This window comes from Pelodiscus sinensis, chromosome 2, assembly GCF_049634645.1.
Source record: "Pelodiscus sinensis isolate JC-2024 chromosome 2, ASM4963464v1, whole genome shotgun sequence".
Taxonomy (NCBI): domain Eukaryota; kingdom Metazoa; phylum Chordata; order Testudines; family Trionychidae; genus Pelodiscus; species Pelodiscus sinensis.
The window spans coordinates 144,725,728-144,747,904 of record NC_134712.1 but is presented as its reverse complement, the minus strand read 5'-3'; the positions used below and the strand labels follow the sequence as shown (position 1 = coordinate 144,747,904).

The 22,177-nt window shown below is 42.9% G+C and overlaps 1 protein-coding gene across 1 annotated transcript in view; it reads left to right on the top strand.

Moving 5' to 3' along the window:
* Positions 1–22,177, top strand: part of LOC102447295 (dynein axonemal heavy chain 5-like) — a 296,662-nt gene that overhangs the window by 150,493 nt on the left and 123,992 nt on the right. The window contains exons 50-57 of the mRNA XM_014581788.3: positions 84–320; positions 2,106–2,273; positions 6,256–6,462; positions 9,111–9,440; positions 13,947–14,153; positions 14,248–14,490; positions 18,132–18,286; positions 20,145–20,809. Coding sequence (XP_014437274.2) covers positions 84–320; positions 2,106–2,273; positions 6,256–6,462; positions 9,111–9,440; positions 13,947–14,153; positions 14,248–14,490; positions 18,132–18,286; positions 20,145–20,809 — 2,212 coding nt within the window. The remainder of the gene's footprint in view (positions 1–83; positions 321–2,105; positions 2,274–6,255; positions 6,463–9,110; positions 9,441–13,946; positions 14,154–14,247; positions 14,491–18,131; positions 18,287–20,144; positions 20,810–22,177) is intronic.

Sequence of the window (22,177 nt, the reverse complement as noted above, 5' to 3'; positions counted from 1 at the left end):
AGGTTATCTGTCTCTCATTTTGTTATTTGTGCCTAGATATTGTTCAGAGCAGGCTATGGTTACACATTGTGTCCCTTTTACAGGGTTTATTGGCAGACAGAAATGAGAAGCAGCCCAGCCAGGAGCATATAGCTCGCTTGTTTGTTTTTGCTATAATGTGGTCAGTAGGAGCTCTTCTGGAATTGGATGACAGAGTGAAAATGGAACTGTTCCTACAGAATCATTCTGCAAAACTGGAACTTCCAGCTGTGAATGGAGAGGAAACAATGTTTGAGTTTGGTGTTAGTGATTATGGTCAGTGGGAGCACTGGTCAAAGAGGGTTTGTATGCAGTAATATTTTAATTCTTTCTTATGAGAAAGCATGATAAATATAGTTCACAAGAGAAACCACTATTCACTCATAAAACTTGTAATTTAGTTTGGAAAATTACACCTAATAAATTACTATAATATTATTTTTTGAAGGAATTTTTCTCCCTCCACAAATATGTTGGGTCAGGGATTGAAAACAGGAAATGGAAATAGTTTGGGAGAACAGAAAAAAAATCTCTAATGCCTGTCACCATAATATAATTAAGTTTCCTGATAAAAGAATGTGGTAGTCTATATAATGGACATGTAGGGTGGAGGGAGCGAAAATGTCATCTCTTCTGCACCATTCAAGAAAGCAGGGCAGAGTCCTGTCTCAATGCTAGCAAGCACTCTAGTTTTCAAGAAAAAAAGCTTTTCAAATACAGGCAGTCCCCGACTTACGTGGATCCGACTTATGTTGGATCCGCAGATACGAACGGGGCTGCCACAGAGTACACGGACTGCAGGACCTCGCGGTCCTGCCGCCCGTGTACTCTGGGGCTTTCTCTGCGTCTCCCTGGTCTGCAGACCAGGAAGACGCAGAGCAAAGCCACGGAGGGGCTCGGGCAGCGGGGCAGCCCAGGCGCACCTGGACTGCTCCGCCGCCGGCTTCCCCGCGGCTTTGCAAAGCCGAGGGGGGGGGGCTCGGGCAGCGGGGCAGCCCAGGCGCACCTGGACTGCTCCGCCGCTGGCTTCCCCGTGGCTTTGCAAAGCCGAGGGGGGGGGGCTCGGGCAGCGGGGCACCCCAGGCGCGCCTGGGCTGCCCTGCCGCCGGCTTCCCCGCGGCTTTGCAAAGCGGCGGGGGGGCTCGGGCAGCGAGGCAGCCCAGGCGCGCCTGGGCTGCTCCGCTGCCGGCTTCCCCGCGGCTTTGCAAAGCTGTGGGGGAAGCCGGCAGCGGGACAGCCCAGACGCCCCGCGGCTGTCCCGCTGCCGGTGTCCTCAGAGGTTTTGCTCCCCATCTCCCTGGTCTGCTGGTCTCCAGCAGACCAGGGAGACTGGGAGCAAAGCCGTGGAGGACCCAGGCGGCGGGACCACGGTGCGTCTCGGTCCGCCGCCCATGTCTTCCTGGTCTGCTGGGGTGGGGTGGGCGCAGCTAGTACGCCGCACCCCTCCCCCCCCCCAGCAGACTAGGCTTTTCTCCGGACGCCTGTGGCAGAGCAGCTGGGGTGCTGCCGGTTGGTCCTGCAGTGCCGCTCTGGGCGCTACTGGTCCAACCCAGCAGCACCCCAGCTGCTCTGGTCCTGATTCAGCCGCTGCTGGTCAGTTTCAGCAGCGGCTGAATCAGGACGCCTGGGGCAGAGCAGATGGGGTGCTGCTGGGTTGGTCCAGTAGTGTCGAGGAGCAGCGCTACTGGAGCAACCCAGCAGCACCCCAGCTGCGCTGTCCCAGGCGTCCTGATTTAGCCGCTGCTGAAACTGACCAGCGCTGACTACAGGAAGCCCGAGGCAGAGTTGCTCTGCCCCGGGCTTCCTGGAATCAGCTGCTGATCAGTTTCAGCAGCAGCTGACTTGGGGACCTTGGGGTTCTTAAGTTGATTCTGTATGTAAGTCAGAACTGGCGGTCAGTTTCAGCAGCGGCTGAATCTGGACGCCAGTTCCGACTTACATACAGATTCAACTTAAGAACAAACCTACAGTCCCTATCTTGTACGTAACCCGGGGACTGCCTGTACTATGTTTGTTTTTGTGCTCACCATGTGGTGCTGTGATGGCTCTGAAGAAAATATCTCACCTATATATTGTTTCTATATCAGGTACCTGAATATGTTTATCCTAAAGATTCAGTGCCAGAATATAATTCCATCCTAGTTCCAAATGTAGACAATGTCCGAACAGATTTTCTAATGGACGCTATCATGAAGCAGGGGAAAGCTGTTCTACTGATTGGGGAGCAGGGCACAGCAAAAACAGTTATGGTTAAGGTAAGTAGAACAGAAAAACATTCTCCCATTGTCATAGCACAGTATCAGTATAAAATAATTGACGTGGTCACATGTGTTACACTAAAATGATCAGGTTACAAAATTTGACTAAATGCCTACAACATTAAATTACAGCTATTTCTATTGAGACATCTTGCCCAGTACACACAAATTGTAGTTCAAAAAAAGATACATACAGTAAACTTCCGATAATCCAGCACCTTTAGGACCCAGGGGGTGCCGGATTATCAGATATGCCGGACTATCGGAAGGGGGGGGGGCTATGAGGAGTCTGGGGTGGGAAGGAGATGCCACCCCAGACCCCTCATAGCCCCACCTTCCAATAGTCCGGCTCTGCCCCAGGAGTCCCCGATTCAGCCGCTGCTCGTCAGTTTCAGCAGCGGCTGAATCGGGGATGCCTGCGGCAGAGCAGCTGGGGTACTGCCGTTTGGTCCGGTAGCGCCGCCCCTCAGCGCTGTGAGACCAACCCGGCAGAACCCTAGCTGCTCTTGGGGACGCCTGGGACAGAGCAGTTGGGGTGCTGCCGGGTTGGTCCCGCAGCGCCAAGGGGCGGTGTTACAGGACCAACCCAGCAACACCCCAGCTGCTCTGCCCCCGGCTTCCCCGATTCAGCTGCTGGTCAGTTTCAGCAGCGGCTGAATTGGGGAAGCCAGGCACAGAGCAGCTCCAATTGTCCGGCTCCCCGGAACACTTCCGGGTTCCTGATGGTGCCGGACTATCAGGAGTGCTGGAGCATTGGATGCCGGACCAATGGAGTTTTACTGTAATAGCTATCATTTTGCTAGGCACGGTCCCAAGACCATGACGTAATCTTTAGGAAAGTCCCCTTTTTTCAGGTGTTGTCTTCTGATTTCTCATGAAAAGATAGATTAGAAAGCTTGATAATACACTGCTTCTGGGCGAGAACATTTCTTATATTCCTATCAGTGCTCGCTCTATGGCATATGCATGAGCTATCCTTTTGATCCTTTACCCCAATATTATTTGTCCACGTTGCAAAGACTTTGTTTGTAAACTGAGAAAGGCAGAGATCAACACTTTTTTCTTCACTTGGAAATTTTTCAGAAGCTGAGTCTGGTAGTTCTTATCCGTCTTTATTTACTAACAGCAAATCGTATACTCATTTTTTTCTGTAAGGAGAAATGCAAGAAGAATTACTTTTAAAGTACCCACTTTTTTCATGTGTAAAGTGTTCCTAGTTAGCTTCATCATCCATGTACAAAATGTAATAACTTAAATACATTTAAATACTCCCAAGTTATTGATTAAGCTCTAATGCACTTTCTGGCTATTCTGCATCCCCATAAATGTGCATTTTAAGACCCATCTTAAAGTGGTTTGTACTGATACCAGTGGCAATTAATACTACTTTTTCAGTTCAGCTGTTCGTGCCACCATGCTTGCCAATATAATGTCAATTTCTGTTTCTGGCACCTGCTGGGAAAACTATTTTAGCAGCATGAAAGGGAGTGGTATGGATGGTGGTCCTAATATTCTACATACTGGATTTCAGCCATATGCTAACAATATCCAGTCACTCCCCTCCCTAAAAATATTTAGAAGGTATTCCCAGCAGTCACTTCTAATCCATTCTAAACTGAAAAAGAGTATCACCTCACAGAGGGAGACATAATTTTTAAAAGCACCAATATGCCTTCAGTCTTATTTCTGATTAAAGTTTACAATAAAGTGCCTCTTCAAATAGTTCTCCTCCTCTTCTTTACTCACTACTTGCATTTTATAGAAAGTAATTCCTTGTGGTCAGGAATTGCCAAATATGTACAATTGGTTTCCTAAAAAGAAAACAAAAATCCCCAACCACCTTTTTAAATGGAAAATTTCCTGAATTAAATGGAAAAATTGGAAAAGTTTTCCGGGTGACTACATAGTAATATATAATAGTAATACTGGAGGCCCGTCTGCAACCTTTATATAGCTATATTGTATAGCTATCCTATATTGGGAGTTCTACTGTACTAAGGCTGTGTTTAAACTACATCCCTTTTCTTGAAAAAGGGATGTAAATTAGACACTTCGATATTTCAAGTGAAGCCGGGATTTAAATTTCCCACGCTTCATTTGCATAATGGTGGCAGCAGTTTTTTTTAAAACAGGGCTTTTTGAAAGAAAAACGGCTGTTTAGATGGGGATTGATCGAAAATAACACCCTTTTTTCAAAGATCCTGAACTCCTCATTTTTTCAGGAATACAGGATCTTTAGAAAAAGAGTTTTATTTTCGATCAATCCCCGTCTAAACAGCCGCTTGTCTTTCAAAAAGCCCTGTTTCGAAAAAAATGCGGCTGCCATTATGCAATTGAAGCTCAAGAGCAGAAGGCCTCATTTACACTGCTGTAACGGAGTGAAGAACCAGGGCCAGAATCCAGTTATTAATCTGGCATTGAGAGTTCCTGTCCAGTAAGTGTGAGAAATGATACTTTTTAGCGATATGACTTCTGCAAACAGGAAATATCAGCAGACCCTTTTAAGTCAAAACTATTTCTTCTAGATATATTTGAGCTCTAATTATTAGAGCTATAATTATTTTACCATGGGAAGATTCAGAAATCTAGTATTAAACACAGTGAGATAAAATTTCTTCTGATTGGTTCTTGTATTTGTTATGTTACACAAGCTATTATTAATATCATAAGAAGAAGGATGGCAGTCAAATGCTCCTGTTAACCAGCTGCCTGTGGTGTTCTTCAAATACCCCAGCTATGGGTGTTTCAGGAACACCATCTTTTTGTGTCTTCCTCAGAAAAATTGCTTCTAAAAGGCAGCACTTCGGAAAGGGAGATTCTGGTTTTGGGCAGTCAGCAAAATCAAGAGCCTAATGCTGTTCACCAAAATATCTTTTGGGAGATAGAAAATTGATTTAGCTGATTTTCCTTTCTGAAGCACCTCAGTAGTTCTGTTCTAGGTCAGGTAGTTATTAAATCTGACTAATAGAAATGCAGAGCTCTAAGTATTCTTAGTGCTGATGTTCTGAAATTGGAGAATTTCTATTCAACCCTGTTATAAATGTAAGAATTTAAATTATGGTTGATATCTTTTATCCTTATAAACAAAGTGAATCTTTTAAAAATTGTTCAGTTAAAAACACAATTGAAAATCAACAAAACATCAGAAAACATTTTCCTCAATGTACCTGTCTGATGTCACTTGACTTCAGACTTTGTGGATTTCACCCTTGGTACAGTTGGTGATGTTACAAAAACCGAAAGCCATGCAGAGAGTTGAAGCACCATGGTAGTTTAAGGTGATCATCAACATTAGCAAAAATGACGTATTTCTGTAAACCCAGGGGTTTGTAGGTAAAAAGCTTTCAAACTTTAACAGAGATTCTCTGCATTATCAGGAAAAGAGAAATATCCATCCCTTTGGTGTGCCTCATTCTCACAATTGCCCTTTTTATCTTCAGAAAAAGAAAAACGAGTTTAAGATTTATTTGCATTATGTCTACATCGGGGTGAAAGTAACTTAACATTTCTTACAGGTACTGTCCTTTTGCAACCCAGGTCTCTGCCAGCTCTTTAAATAGTGCGCTGGTGGCTTTTGCCACAGCTCAGCCAGTTCTTGTCGCAGCTTCACACCAGGGTGCTCCCGCTTATTTTCACCCCTGGCGAACATCTCAATATAAGTCTATTTTTGCGACATTTGAAAACATCTGTTAAAACCCTGTAAACTTTAATACTATACATCGATTATGAGTTATTGGTTTTTTTAAAATTTCAGAGTATAGGCTCATAATGATTGTCGTAAGTACGCTTCTGTTAATATTTTAAACTAAGTACAGTAGTAGCTAATGGTTTTTGGTTGCTTCTATCTATGGGTACCCAACATGAGATACCTTATTTCTGATTTTTTGGATGGACTGAGACTCGGTATCTCTCAATGACTTCACCTAGAATTGTGGGTGCTCTGCAGTTCTGAATTACATAAAATATGTTTATTTTATAGGGTTATACCAGCAAATATGATCCTGATTTTCATCTGACAAAGCGCTTAAACTTCTCTTCTGCTACTCTGCCAAATATGTTCCAAAGGAGTATAGAAAGCTACATAGATAAAAGAATGGGCACTACCTATGGTCCTCCAGCTGGAAAGAAAATGACCATATTTATTGATGATATCAACATGCCTGTGATTAATGAATGGGGTGATCAGGTGAAAAAATTGTTACCATTACATAAGGAATAAACACAAATGTTTCATGTGTACCTAAAAGAGAAGCCAACTTGATACAGAGATGTTTTTAAGGCTTTGCAAATATTTGAAGGAGAACTGAAAATCAATATTTCTTGCCGGGTGTGTTTGCAATAAACGTCAGCAATGGGGCATTTTGACTAATATTCCCCGCCATTTTTAGCAATGGTACCATGGAACGAGAGTGTTTTATAAACTGTAGCTGTAGACCTGTTCTGAACACTGTAAGACAACACAGAGCGTAAATGCCAATGGGCACCCAGAGTACTGTCAGTTCCAGTATTTCTCCTTATTTTACTACTCATGGTTCCAGAGAACTGAGCATAGCAAGAGTGCTAAATACTAGACTGGAAAATGGCATTTGTTGGATAATAAATAACTCTGTGCTACTTTTCCTCATAACTGATGAGATATGGTCAGAATAAAGTGCTGCAAATGAGCATCAAGCCATTTGATAACCATTGTAGCTTTTGGGCCTTTCATCTCAGTTACCTGTAGTACTTGTGGGGTTTATGAACTGCCTGTGCTGAAAGTAAATGGGAAGTAAAACAACCGTTTCTATTTTCTACTGAAACAGCTATGCTTATGTCAATAAGGACAGGGAACATGAGAATCCAGCAAGCAATCACAGCATCTTTCCTTCCTGATCATCCAGACTTTAAAGCATAGCTCTCATTGACTGCATGCCAACATGATAGTTTAGACAGGCATTTCGGTGCCTAGGTATTTACATGAATTTTCAAAAATTAAAAAATAAATATTTAATGTGTCTGACCTTTCTGAAAGCTTGTTCCCAATTCGATCACTCATGCATAGGGGCCAGCAGGCATCCTGGCTAAGTCTTTACCTCTGAATCTGTAGCTCTGTGAACCCCAGCCAGGGTCCTGCAAACTTTGTAGATCTGGTTTGGAAAGTTAAGATCGCCTCAGTTTCCTGCGTGCTTTTCCTGTGGAAGTAGAGTTTATGCATCATGGACTACTTCCCTGCCTTCCTGTTCCTATCCAAAGCTCATGTTTTGTCATGGTTCCCCCTATCTTCCCTTCCAGCCCCTCCAAACATGTCTCTCCCACTTCCCAAAGCCCCTATTTAGCCATCCCCATTGCTGAGCTAACCACATCCACTCACTCATCAGTTGTCTGTTGCAATCACCGTATGAATGTGTCTCTCTCTCTTCTCTCTCTGTCTCTTCTTGGGCTACCTCTTCAGCTGATGCCTCTAGTACAGTGGTTTTCAACGTGTGGTTTGCGACAGTCTTGCATGTAGGCTGCGGACTCGGCCCTTCACTGCAGCGGGGAGCCTGCACTGATGCTCCAGCCCTGCGTTCCCTCCCCCTGCATGGTTGGAGTGCAAGCACCAGCTTCCCACTGGAGGGGGGAGCCTCTCAGGCAGGATCTGGCTCCCGGGAGCAGGAAGTGGCTCCGTGCACTGCTGCTCCCTCTTCCCCTGGCTGGAGGAACAGCAGTGCAGGAAACCATTTGCCTGGAGGCTTTCCTCGCTGCTCCCATTGGCTGGAATCATGGCCAATGCATGTAGTGGGTGGGGGAGGCAGTGCCTTGGAGCATCAGGCGGCACAGAACCAGGTAACTGCTCATGCCCAGGCCCCACACCGCTATCCTCCTCACACACTCCCCTTCCACTGAAATCCCGCACCTCTCCCTGCTCATGCACTCACCCTCCCTCCAAGACCCCTACCCTCAGCCCACTCCTGCATCCTCTCTCCCACCTAGACCCCCATCTCTACCCTGCACCCTCCCTCCCTCCCTTAAAGGTGCCCCCACCTCAGCCCATTCCTGCAACCTCCCTCCCATCCAGTCACCCACCCCACCCTTAGTCCACTCCTGAACCCTACCTACCACCCAGCCCCCTGCCCTCAGCCTGCTGCTGCATCCTCCCTCCTTCCAAGACCCCCCCATCGTCAGACCACTCCTGCAGCCAACCTCCTGGCCAGACCCCACACCCCTACCCATCCTGCACCCATTTTATCATCATGGCTCACAGGCTGGTGGTCCACAGAAAAGGCTGCATTGAGCAGGTTGAAACACAGGCCCAAAAGTTTGAGAACCACTGCTCAAATATGTGGCTGCTGGCTCAGTAGTGAATGAAGATGACTCTGAACCCACCTGCACCTTATAAGTTAGATGGTACCTCACCCATGAGATGCTTAAAATTTCCTAGGCACTTCTCTTTTCCGTCCTCTTTCCCCTTGCCCCCATTCCCTAGGCTATGACTATAATACATGCATTTTTGATGCAGCTAACCCACTGTATCTGGAGCTGTTGGTCCCTGCTAGCATCCTGTATAAATATTTTTGAGGTATTTGGAAGAACAGTAGGTGTTAGTTAAAGTTCTTAAAGATAGGTTACTAGATATTTTTGAAAATTCCTGGGCAAGTAATACATTACATCTGCCTAAGTGGGCCAGAACATTTGGAATATCTTATTTGGGTTTGTTTGTTTTTTGTTACTTTCCTGAATGTTATTAAATTAATAACGATTCATTGCAAAGTACTCTGCCTTTTTCTTTTGCCTGCTTATTTATTGTATTGGAGATATGGTTTCTGTTGGACTGTCAAAAATAATATCTGATTATTCCCTTTATGTTTCTGTAAGATCACCAATGAGATTGTAAGGCAGCTGATGGAGCAGAATGGCTTCTACAATTTGGAAAAGCCAGGAGAATTCACTAATGTGGTTGACATCCAGTTTGTAGCTGCCATGATTCACCCTGGAGGAGGTCGGAATGACATTCCTCAGCGCCTGAAGCGTCAATTTACTGTTTATAACTGCACCCTACCCTCCAATTCATCTATTGACAAAATATTTAGAACACTAGCTGAAGGCTATTTCTGTGTGCAGAGAGGCTTCCCAGAAGAAATATGCAAACTTGCATCAGCATTAGTACCTACAACTAGAAAAATCTGGCAAGCAACTAAAGTAAAGGTAAAAAATGTGACTATTGGTAACAAGTCTATACTTCTGCCATGAAATGAAAAGATAGCACAGTACCTGTGGAATTTCTGCTATAATGATAATCAGTGTTCACAGAATCTGTCTATTGGAAAATGAGATGGTGGTATTATTTCATTTAATTTAATTTATTTATTTATTATGTTATTTTATGCTAGTTGTGGAAGCCCCTGAAAACCACTCAGGTAGGACCCTATTGTGTGAGATGCTATGGAAAAATCTGGTAAATATAAATCCCTGTTGCAGAGAGTTTAAATTCTAAATGACAAAAAATTGCAGGTGGAAGAAATAAACAAGCAGGACAGAGGGCAGGATGTGACAACAGAATAATAGGGGCTGAGCAATTCTTAGCTGATCATAAGCAATAGTCATATCTTGCCATCTGTCTAGCTGTAATCAAATTGTATTTTATATGCATTTTTGAGATAATAATAGGAGACCCAAGTAAGTAATTAACAATGAATAATTTATCATATAAGTGTTGCCTCTTTTCTGTACATGAACTGCCTGCAAATAGATTATGACATTGAATTTGTTTATCTGAAATTCTTCTTAAAATTCTTCAGCAGATAATTGTTGGTTTGCAGAGTGTTTGTAAATGATTCAATATTCAATACAGGCAGTCCCCGGGATACATCAATCCGACTTACGTCGGATCCCTAGTTACAAATGGGGGGGAGGGGCGCAGCTAGTGCGGGGTGCCTCTCCCACTGACGCCGCCTCTGGCGGTGCGGGGGGGCGCTTCCCCCCAGCAGACCAGGGAGATGCGGAGCGGCTTTTCTCGCCGCGGAGGACGCGCCACCTGACATACTGTAGTTAATTTCACTATGGAACAAGACACCAGCCAAAAGGGGGCACTCCAGAGCGGAAAAATTAATTTCCTAGGGAACAGCAGGAGCAGCAGGCAGTGAGACCCATTGTGTTATAGTCCCCACCTTGGGAGCAGCAGCTCTTTCCCTCTTCAGCACTAGAGCTGCAAGTATCTTGTTAGCGTCACGTGAACTTAACAAGTCCCTTCCAGCCTGGCAGAGGTGAAGCTGAAAAATTACCCAGTGGTGTGGGTGGACAAGAATGGGGAGGAGCAGGACAGAAGGGAAGAGGGGATAAGCCCCAACCCCACACCCTGGCTGGAGCGGAGCAGGGTAAGCCCCGAGGGGATGGGTCCGGTTGCAAAGTGGGTGAGTGGACAATGAGGACCCACCTGTGGCTAAACTCCTGTTCCCAACACAGAATTTTTCTTTAAAATTAATCCTGTGGATAAATTCACACACACACTTCACAGGAAGGGATTTCCATTTTCTGCTCAGCAGAATACAACAAGGCTGTGTCTACATTGGCACTCCTTTCCGGAAAAGGGATGCTAATGAGACCAGTCGGAATTGCAAATTCCGCGGGGGATATTTAAATCCCCCGCGGAATTTGCAATTCCGACTGGTCTCATTAGCATCCCTTTTCCGGAAAGGGGTGCCAATGTCGACACAGCCCAACAGCTTTGATTGTATCAATATTTCACTGTGCTCTCCAATGACTATTGATTACACTTAATACCCATTTCACTGAACCATCTGTAGCAAATTCTATTTGAAACAGTAATATGCATTGAATAAACTTTTTTTAGTTATAAAAAACAAAGATTCTGACTATTAAATGAATAACTGGGATCTTTCAGGTACCCCAAAAGGAAGATTTGGATATAGCATGAAACACTGAAAATTATGATCAATTTTTAATTAAAATATCAACCAAAAAAACCTTCATATCAAAACAATATGTGTTTTTCTTAGAATAAGGAAGTTGTATGAGAATCAGAGTCTTTTCCACCTAACTCCAGCTCCCTGTCCCCCCCCCAAAATATGTACCAGTTCCAACTTACATACAAATTCAACTTAAGAACAAACCTACAGTCCCTATCTTGTACGTAACCCGAGGACTGCCTGTATAGCATTCAATATCCATGCTATATTGGCTAGCTATTTACATTCCCTGGTACTGTTTCTGTCCCTTGCACGAATGGTGAACTTAACTAACACATGCAATGGGAACGGCAGATTTTACTGTATAGAATGTAATTTAAACTTCATTTCTGGCAAATGCTAAAATTTAAAATATATTTTTCTCAAGTTTTAATTCTAATAACGCTTGAGTACTCACAGCTATTGAACATGAAAAGGCCACAAACCCAGTTGAATCACAGACTGTTTTTGAATTTGCACAGCCAACTCTAGTTGTCATGATCATTGTGGGTTAGTAGGGTTGTGACTGTGACTGGAGGCCTGGAGGATGGGGGTATCGAATGGGGATGAGGAACTGTCCATTTTATCTGGGCCTGAGGAGAGATACAGAGGAGCAGCTTGTAAAATTTTTTATAGTAAACAAATTATTGAAGAAATATATCCCTTTTATCTGTCAGTGAATTATCTAAGAAGAAACCGTAGTTTTTACAGATTTGTTCATTGTTCAAAATTGCTCAATACGTACATTTTATAAACATTTTTGAATTACGAATCACTGATGTTCAGTTTGCAGCAGTAGTTCATTATTTATGTTCAGGATTTTTGAGATCTGTGATTGATCACCAAAGTCAAATAACATTTGTTTTTGCTCTTTGATTGGCTAACGAAATTGTTATAGACTACTCTACTTCCCCCTGAATTAATTTAATTAATCACTAAACTAATTTCATTTTCTATTCAAATAATATTGGTTAGTAGCCTGAAACTTGTTTCTTGGGAACATTCATTTGAATAAAATTTCATTCGGATGAATGTTCTTAAGAAGCAGACAAAATAGGGGGTGCATGTCTCTGAATTGGGATAAAGTGTTTGTAAATATAGGCAGTCCCCGGGTTACGTACAAGATAGGGACTGTAGGTTTGTTCTTAAGTTGAATCTGTATGTAAGTCGGAACTGGCATCCAGATTCAGCCGCTGCTGAAACTGATCAGTTTCAACAGCAGCTGAATCTGGACACCAGTTCTGACTTACATACAGATTCAACTTAAGAACCCCAGGCATCCCCAAGTCAGCTGCTGCTGAAACTGATCAGCAGCTGATTCCAGGAAGCCCGGGGCAGAGCAACTCTGCCTCGGGCTTCCTGTAGTCAGCACTGGTCAGTTTCAGCAGCGGCTGACTTGGGGACGCCTGGGGCAGAGCAGCTCGGGTGCTGCTGGGTTGGTCCAGTAGCGCGACCGCTCCTCGGCGCTACTGGACCAACCTAGCAGCACCCCAGCTGCTCTGCCCCAGGCGTCCTGATTCAGCCACTGCTGAAACTGATCAGCAGCGGCTGAATCAGGACTCCTGCGGCAGAGCAGCTGGGGCGCTGCCGGGTTGGTCCAGTAGCGCCAAGGAGCGGTGCTGCGGGACCAACCGGCAGCGCCCCACCTGCTCTACCACAGGCCCCGGGCTTTGCTCCACGTCTCCCTGGTCTGCTGGGGGGGGCACTAGCTGCGTCCCCCCCCCAGCAGACCAGGGAGACGCTGAGCAAAGCCGTGGAGGACCCGGGGCCGGACCCGCGGCGCTTCCAGATCAGCTGAAAGCGCCGCGGGTCCGGCCAGGTCCTCCGCCGCTTTGCTCCCCGTCTCCCTGGTTTGCTGGCTCCCCTAGCAGACCAGGGAGACGGGGAGCAGCTTTTCTCGCCCCGGAAGAGGCGGGCGGCGGGACCAGGCGTCCCGCCGCTCTAGTCCTCCAGGGCGAGAAAATCCCCGTTCGTAACTGCGGATCCGACATAAGTCGGATCCACAAAACTCGGGGACTGCCTGTACTTTCTCCCACTATTTACCCCACTCTCTGCAGAGGGAACTGTGCGTAGGAGAAAACAGAAGTGTATTTGCGAACAATTTGAACTCTAAAATTGCTTAATATAAAGCAAAAAGGCTAAAGATATCCATTGCCTTAGATATATTTAGAAAAAGATGGAAAAGGATTACTTTATTTTTAAAGTTTTTTGTTTAAAGAACACATGTCAACCTTCATCATCTTCTGTGCTTTTTTCCCTCCTCTCTATGCTCCCTCATTTGCTTCCTCTTCTCTCTCTCCCCATTTTCCTTCATCTCCTTGTACTCATGCTTGTGAACTGAACAAGTGTTCTCAAAAAGAGAGACAAAATCAGGGGAAGCAGGAAAAGAGGAGGGAGGAAGGGGCCAAGAATTTCAGCTGTTTTGAGTGAGACCTTTAATTCCCTGGTTGTCTGAGCTGTCCAGCCTGCACTTCATTCCTCATTATTATGACTGAAGATTTCTGGAGAAGCTGATGCCCCACACATATGTAATTTAAGAGCTGATCATCATCCTAACTTTGTTTTACTTTTCTATGTTAACTATGTTTTAAATATCATGAATGAGTTTCTGCCTTTAGTGCAAATTAATTTTTAATTTGATTTTAAAAATTCAGTGTTCCTTTAATACTACATGGATAATTATTAAAGAACTTTTTCATTGTTTCTTAAGTAGTTATTTGAATATGGATGTGACATTGTTTTGTAGATGCTACCAACTCCAGCTAAATTCCATTACATCTTTAATTTACGAGATCTCAGTCGTATTTGGCAAGGAATTCTTACCATTTCCGCTGATGTCTGCCGGAACACCAGTGTTTTAGCTGCTCTCTTTCATCATGAATGCAGTCGTGTTATTGCAGATAGGTTCATCAACCAAAATGACACAGACTGGTTTGAAGATATGATGAAAAAGGTAAAGCAAATGAAGCTCAGTATTCACTTTGACGGGGGCTGACAAAAAACGCAACTGTGATGGTAATATACCATGGTTGGCTTTTTTTTTTAAGATTACTTCTGAAGATCATGATCAAGACTTACTAGGAAATGACTGCAAAGAATTATACTTCGTGGATTTTTTGCATGATGCCCCAGAAGCCACAGGGGATGAACCTGATGACATAGAGTTAGAAGCACCTAAAATTTATGAGTCTATTTCATCCTTTGATATCTTGGCTGAAAGATTACAGATGTTCATGCAACTGTACAATGAAACCATCAGAGGAACACATATGGATTTAGTATTTTTCAAGGTATTGGTTTTTCTGTTTGAGAGTAAAAGTAAAAATAGTTATTATTGAAAGTGACCCAATATACAGTCCTTTCTTTGTAGATTTCTCTTTATTTAACAATGCATGGATTTTATATGGTCCTGCCAATACTGTCAGTGAAGCTAGACCAAACTTGCCAATTCTATGTACTGCAAAGAACTCCTGTATCTCTTACACACCAACCATATAGGATGTCACCAGGCTCTGCTGCTGCCTCTGCTCACACAAGTTACTGAATCACTTTCCAACTCCCCGTCCCTACCTTCTTCCTGCCCGAAATTCCAATGCAAAAGCTTGTTGCATCCACTGAGAACATCTCTTCACTGAGAGAGAGGTGCAGTTTGACTTCTATATTGGTTGGAGTAGCTCCAGTCAGGCCATCAGGGCTGTGCATATGGGAGTGAATTCCATGCTTACCCACAGGGGCACCATTTCAGATTTGGAGGGGGGAATGAAACTTTAACTCTGATTCCAGGGGCTACTTAGAGCAACTGAAAACTCTGTTGTTGCAGATAACAATTTAGAAATATCTGACAGGAGCACTGTATATAATTCCTATATAAAAAAAATGTAAATTAGTATTAGACCCATATGGTTCTAACACTAACATGTTCTGATGGTGTATAGCAAGTCCCTTAAGGAACACTGGTAAGGTTTAAAACTAATGTATACTCATCTTCAGATACACTTACTAAAGTCAGAAAGGACCATCATGATCATGTAGGGTCTGAGTTCCTGCACATTGTAGACCACAGAACCTCAGCCACCCACTCCACTAATTGACCCTAAACTCTGGCTGAGTTACTGACATCCTCAAATCAAGACTTCAAGTTACAGAGAATTCACCATTTACACTAGTTTACACCTGCAAGTGGCCTCCAAGATCCATGCTACAGAAGGTGGTGAAACACCCTCCCCAGTCTCTGCCAGTCTGACTTGGGGAAATTCCTTCCTGACCCCCCCAAATATGATCAGTTAGACCCTGAATATGTGGGAAAGATTTATCAGGCAGATACTCAGGAAAGAATTCTCTGTAGTAATTCAAAGCTCTTCCCATCTAGTGTCCTATATCCAGCCCTTATGGACTTTTGCTACAGGCAGAAGCCAATGGGCCACACCCCCCTATAGGCAAGCCTGTCATACTGCCACCTCCATGAACGTATCAAGCTCAGTCTTGAAGCCAGTTAGGGTTGTTGTTTTTTTTGCCACCTCTGCTCCTGTAGGGAGGCTGCTCTAGAACTTTACTCCTCAGATGGTTAGAAACCTTCATTTAATTTTGAGCCTAAACTTGTTGATGGCCAGTTTATGTCTATTTGTTCTGGGGTCCACATTAGTGCTTAACTTAAATAACACCTCTCTCTCCCTGATATTTATCTCTCTGATGTATTTATACAAAGCATTCACATCTCCCCTCTGCCTTCTATTGATTTGACTAAACAAGCCAAGCTCTTCAAGTCTTTTCTTGTAAGATAGGTTTCTCTTTTCCCAGGTCATCCTAGTAGCCCTTCTCCTGCACCTGCTCCTGCACCTGCTCCTGTTTGAATTTTTTTTTTAAACATGGGAGATCAGAATCACACACATTAATCCAGATGAGGTCACACCAGTGCATTGTATAATTGCAGCAACACTTCCCTACCCCTGCTAGAAACACCTTCCCTGACACATTTACCATTAACCTATTTCACAGATGCATCACAAGGACAAATCATAGTCATCCTGTGATCAATCAAAACACGCAGCTCTTTCTCATCCACTGTCACTTTCAAAAGATAAGTCGCCAGTGTATAGTAAAAATTCTTGTTGTTAGTCTCTAAATGCATAACCCAGCACTTTGCACTATTAAATATCATCCTATTTCTGTTACTCTGGTTTACAAGGTCATCCAGATCTTCTTGTATGGTATTCTGGTCCTCTTTGGTATTGGCAGTTCCTCCCATCTTTGTGTCATCTGCAAATTTTATTAGTATACTACCTCTTTTTGTGTCAAGGTCTGTAATAAAAATGTTAAATAAGATTGGTCCTAAGACTAATCCCCGAGGAACTCCACTAGTAAGCTCCATGCAGACTGACACCCATTGTAGTCTTTCCTTTAACCAGTTCCTTATCCACCTTTCAGTTCTCACATTAATCCTTCTCTTCTCCAATTTAGCTAATAATTTCTCATGTGGAACTATATGAAATGCCTTTCTGACATCCAGGTATATTAGATCTACTGCATTTCTTTTTTCTAAAAAAAAACCCTAATCTTCTCAAAGAAAGATATTAGTAACTTTGGTACCATCTCAACAATACTTTCTCTTATTTAGGCTACTTACTTTTTGCAGTTCACTAAGCTTGGAACAGATTATTTAACTTTAGGAAACATCCTAACAACCCTTTCTTATCTTAATCACCTGTTATTCATTCTGCTTATAAACAAAATTCTGACTTGCATCAAGGATGCAAGCTACAGCACCTCTTCTGCTTTCTCTGCCCCCATTTTCTCTATAGACTTCTTGCTGTCTGGGGGTAGTACACTTACAGTCTAGGTTTTGATTTTATTGGCCAATGTACTGACACCATCCTGTCCTTTGTCATGTCCTCTGCAAGGGATGGCCCTGTTTCCTAGGGTATGAGTGCACGGTTTTGACCATAAGTCAAGCATGATAAGATGAACAGAAGTATGGGTGGCAGGTGACCCTCTGCCTTTGCCCCCCCACCTGAGACCACGCCCTTCCACACACCCTGAAACAGGTGTAGTCCTGAGGGTCCTCTGTGATGGGAGGAGCTCCAGCCCACCCCCATCGCCATTCTGGGCCACTCCCTCCATACTGGGCCACAGCTCCCAGCACCGTGATGGCCCACTGACCCAGACCCCTAAGTGCCCTGCCGAGTCTCCTCACTTGCCCACCAGACCCTCCCACTCACCATTGGCTCACTGCATCCTTCTCTACTGCCCTACCACCCAGGAGGAGGGACAGGACTCCCCTCTAGGGGGCGGTGGAGTAGAAAACTTTCCACGACAGAAAGATGCCCCAGCAGATGACGATGGGGGCCTTGGGGAAGGGACAGAGCCACCATGGCCCATGTGTCCAGTGGTGAGTTGGTGGCAGCTGCACCAGGTGAGGCCTAGCCTTCCTTGGCCTAGTATACCTGCCACCCATGAATAGAAGGGGTTATTTTATTTATTGCTGGCACCATTCCGGGCATAAAAAACATATTTAATAGCATACAAATACAGTGCTCCTTTTCTTTTCTGATTTAGAACAAGCTGCTGGTTAGAGAGGTTGTAAATATTTCTCCTCAGAGACCAGTCCTTAGGAACCACACTAGGTTTCCTCGCTGTCTCAAATCTATCCTCAGAGTCTCAGGTCCCTTTGCTCCCCCGAGTGCAGCACTACATTTGACAGGCTTTTGTGTGAGCACGAAATAGGGATGCTCTTTCAGGGTCAGCTCTTCTCCCTTTGGAGTAAATGGGAGCTTTCAGATTGATTTGATAGGACATTGGATTAGGCCTTTAGTGGACACTGGGTAAGGATCTGGCCCCAAATGAAGGTAGTCACTAACTGGTCAGTTACTACATGAAGACGATAGACAATATATTTTCATCTTTACACCATGTTAATAATGTTTTCTTTATGCAGGATGCAATGATCCATTTGGTTAAAATATCCCGAATTATCCGCACTCCAAAAGGAAATGCCTTGTTGGTTGGCGTGGGTGGATCTGGAAAACAGAGTCTGACCAGATTAGCATCATATATTGCTGGATATCAGAGCTTTCAGATTACTCTAACAAGGTAACACAATGAAATATACACAGACATTAATGTATTGGTTCCTTACTCTGCTATGTAAATTAACCATTCACAATTAATTTCAAATAGAACAAAATATTTCAAGCACTGCAGCCCTAATTATAAACTACATTTTTCAACCAAAAGTGCACACTGAGATGCTCATTTGGCAGATGGCAGAACTGGATGGAAGTTCTGTTGTCTTAATAATACACAGAGATATGGTAAAAACTTTTGGCAAAAAGCCTTTCTTCTTTTATGTGATTCTGGCACTCAGCATTTCCTTATAAAATCCTATTTAAATCCTGCTTCAAAAATCTCTACTTTAAAATGATCAGACTGAATATTTCATTAGATCTCTCTATGCAGTATCACCTGTAAACAAAACTTTGGGAGAAAACCTTGCACCTGAGAAGATGCTGGGAACTATACCCAAGGGAACGGGAAAAAAGATACATCAGGTCCCTCTAACCTCTCGGAGAGGTAGGAAAGAAAGAGACAGCAAGAGGGAGATGGGGTAGACTAGAGGCCTCACATCCATGCCGAATACAATATTTCAGAAAGTTTCAGGGATGAATACATATTATGGTGATTAATATAAGACAAATTACTCTTATAACCATAGTCACTATGGCCATGTCTACACTACGGGGAAGATCAATGCTGCCGCAGACGATCTTCTGAGGTTCAATTTAGCAGGTCTAGCGAAGACCTGCTAAATCAAACTGAGAGGGTGCCCCCGTCGGCACCAGTACGCCTGCTCCTCATGCTACCGTCAACCCCCCCACTGTGAGGATGGTGATTTAAGATATGTCAATTACAGCTACATAATTAACATAGCTGGAGTTGCGTATCTTAAGTCAACCTTCCCCTTTACTGCAGATGTGCCCTAAGTGTAGACTAAACTGATGGACTGCTTCAGGTGCCCTTCAGCGGCAAAACTGGGAATAGCTATAGAGCAATGTTAATATTGTGAGGGAATTGCAGCAGAACTTAAAAGCATTTTCTGTGTTAACTTAACCTTGAACCAGAAATTTGTTATGATGTGCTTATGTTTTAGCTATGTGCACATTACAAGTATTATTTATTACTTTGAGAAGTCACCTTAGAAACAAAATAATTATTTAAAAGATGAACTGCTGATAAAGGAAAGGGGAAAATATTAATTTCAACTTCCATTGGTTAATGATACAGTAGATTAAAAAATACCAGTTTAGTCACTATTGATCTTGAGCCATCTGAAATGAACAGCAAAATGAATGTTGACTTCATATGGACAATATTTTTACATATTTGATGTGTGAACAAGCTGAGTCCCTCCTCTATTGTCAACAGAGCACATAGACCCCAAGCTAGTGTCTGGACTCACCTTTTTGGGAGTTTGGCATAATTGTTAATTCAAAATGAATAACACAACATAACCCTCAGCCTAAACTTCCACTTTAAGCTTGAATGTTCCAAAGGCTTTCCTTTAAGGATCCTCTTGGTTCTCACTCTCCGTTGCCCTAAAAGACAATTTCTCATTCTTTACATCTTGTTGAGAAGTACTGTAATTGGATCCATTCTCCAGTATGACTCAACAGTAATTATCCTGAATCTTAATGAAGGACTTTAGCACCTGTGTCTTAGTGACACAATAATGAAGTCTCATATTCCTAGACAGGGTCTTACTCTTGCCAACCTATTAAAGAATGAAACCCCATTAATTTCAGTGAAGTTGCCCCATTTTATGTCCATGTTGAAATTGTCCAATTAATTTCGTATTTATACATTTTTACCTAATTAGACTGAGCCAGAAAATATGAAATTGTTTCCTGATATTTATTTTGTTTTGTTCATCTTTAACACTTTCCTACTTTAGAACGTATGGCATTAATAACCTTATGGATGATCTAAAAATTCTGTATCGCACCGCTGGACAGAAAGGACAGGGTATTACCTTTATATTCACAGACAATGAAATCAGAGATGAATCTTTTCTTGAGTACATGAACAATGTTTTGGCTTCAGGTGAGGTTTCCAATCTTTTTGCACGAGATGAAATAGATGAAATAACACAAGACCTGATATCTGTGATGAAGAAAGAGTACCCAAGACGTTCTCCAAGTAGTGAAAATCTGTATGACTACTTTCTTACTCGAGTTCGCAACAATTTGCATGTGGTTCTTTGTTTTTCTCCTGTTGGGGAAAAATTCAGAACTCGTGCACTAAAGTTTCCAGGTTTGATTTCAGGATGTACAATGGACTGGTTCCAGCGATGGCCAAAAGATGCTCTAGTAGCTGTTGCACAGCATTTTTTAGCTTCCTACAAAATTGAATGCACAGATGAAGTAAAACAAAGTGTTGTTAACACTATGGGGACATTTCAAGATCTTGTAGCTGTAAAATGCATTCAGTACTTTGAACGATACAGGCGTCAAACATTTGTGACTCCAAAGTCTTATCTGTCATTTATCGGTGGCTACAAAACCATCTACAGAGAGAAATTTGCTGGTGTGGGAAATTTGTCTGACCGCATGAAAACAGGTACAGTGTACTTTTTTTCAAGAGCTATGTACATTATAGTATATGTAAGAGTAAAGAGGTTGCATTACTGCCCTAAATGCAAAAGTCAAATCACCCTTAGCAATAGAGTCCAGAGTCACAACTGGTGCCTCCATTTTAGTGTGTGTGTGTGTGTGTGTGTGTAATAATATCTTTTTGGCACAAGAATTTGTTTTATGTACAATTCTAAAATTTACGTATTTATTTTTTTAAATGTAACAAGTAGTCATAATTTTGAAATCCTTAAATTTACAATCAAGTTCATAAGTAATGATTATATCCCTTTTAGTACACTGCTGTAGTTATTGTTTCTACCATACGCATAGTGTGCTAGCAGCTTTTCAGATCATATCAGAAACACTATCCTTGCACCAAAGAGTTTGCATAGACAGGGCAAACATAAAGGAATGGAAGAACAAAAGGGCTACATAAATGAGATCACATGGTTGTTTCTATTGGTGATATATTGTTAAGTTTTTTATTATCAATACTTTATTTGGGATGAAGAAGCAAATATTTGTTGCGGTATAAAGCAGAGGCTTGAGAAAGGACATGAGAATATGAGAGTAGAGGTGATGAGAAAGGGGATATGGAAGGCAGAATGATGAAGGGGAAGTCAGAGAATGATGAAAAGCTTGGGAAGAGAATCTTCAGAAGCCCCCTGCACTGCCATTTTGTTCAGTCTTAGGGTATGTCTACTCAGCAGGACAAAAAGAGCACTCTTCCTTCAACTTCCCTTACTCCTCGTAAAATGAGAGTTACAGGAGTCAGAGTAAGAAGTCCTCCAGCTCGATATTATTTCGAAATAAAGGCTTGTAGTGTAGACGTACACTATGTTATTTCGGAATGTGGTGCTGCTGAGTAGACGTAGCCTTACTGTCCTGTGTGCTTCCTGGAGGTTCTGCTGCATTTTGGCTTTTCTGCAATTGTGGGTATGGGCAAGATTTTCCCCCTGTAGGATAGATCAGTGTAAGTTTCCAATCCTGGTCAGATTGCTATGGATAAAAGATGGAGTGGGACCAGGATTAGTCCCAAATGAATAGTCTCTTTTTGTATATAACATTCCACTCTCAGAATTTGCACAGCTTGATGTATCCTTTAGATTTCTCAAAATGCAGAACATGTCAGAGACAATTATTATTTCTAAAACTCTTATGTGCTGGATGAAGAATTAATGGCTTTGATACCACTAAAACCTACATCGCAAAATTAACATTTTTATGGAACTGTAGTATACCATTAATAGTTACTCTTTTATACAAAGAATCTGAGTCACAGCATTTCGGAAATTACCCTGTTTGTATAGATTTAAATTAAGTGAGCTCTTTTCCATCAGCAAGCCAGCAACCA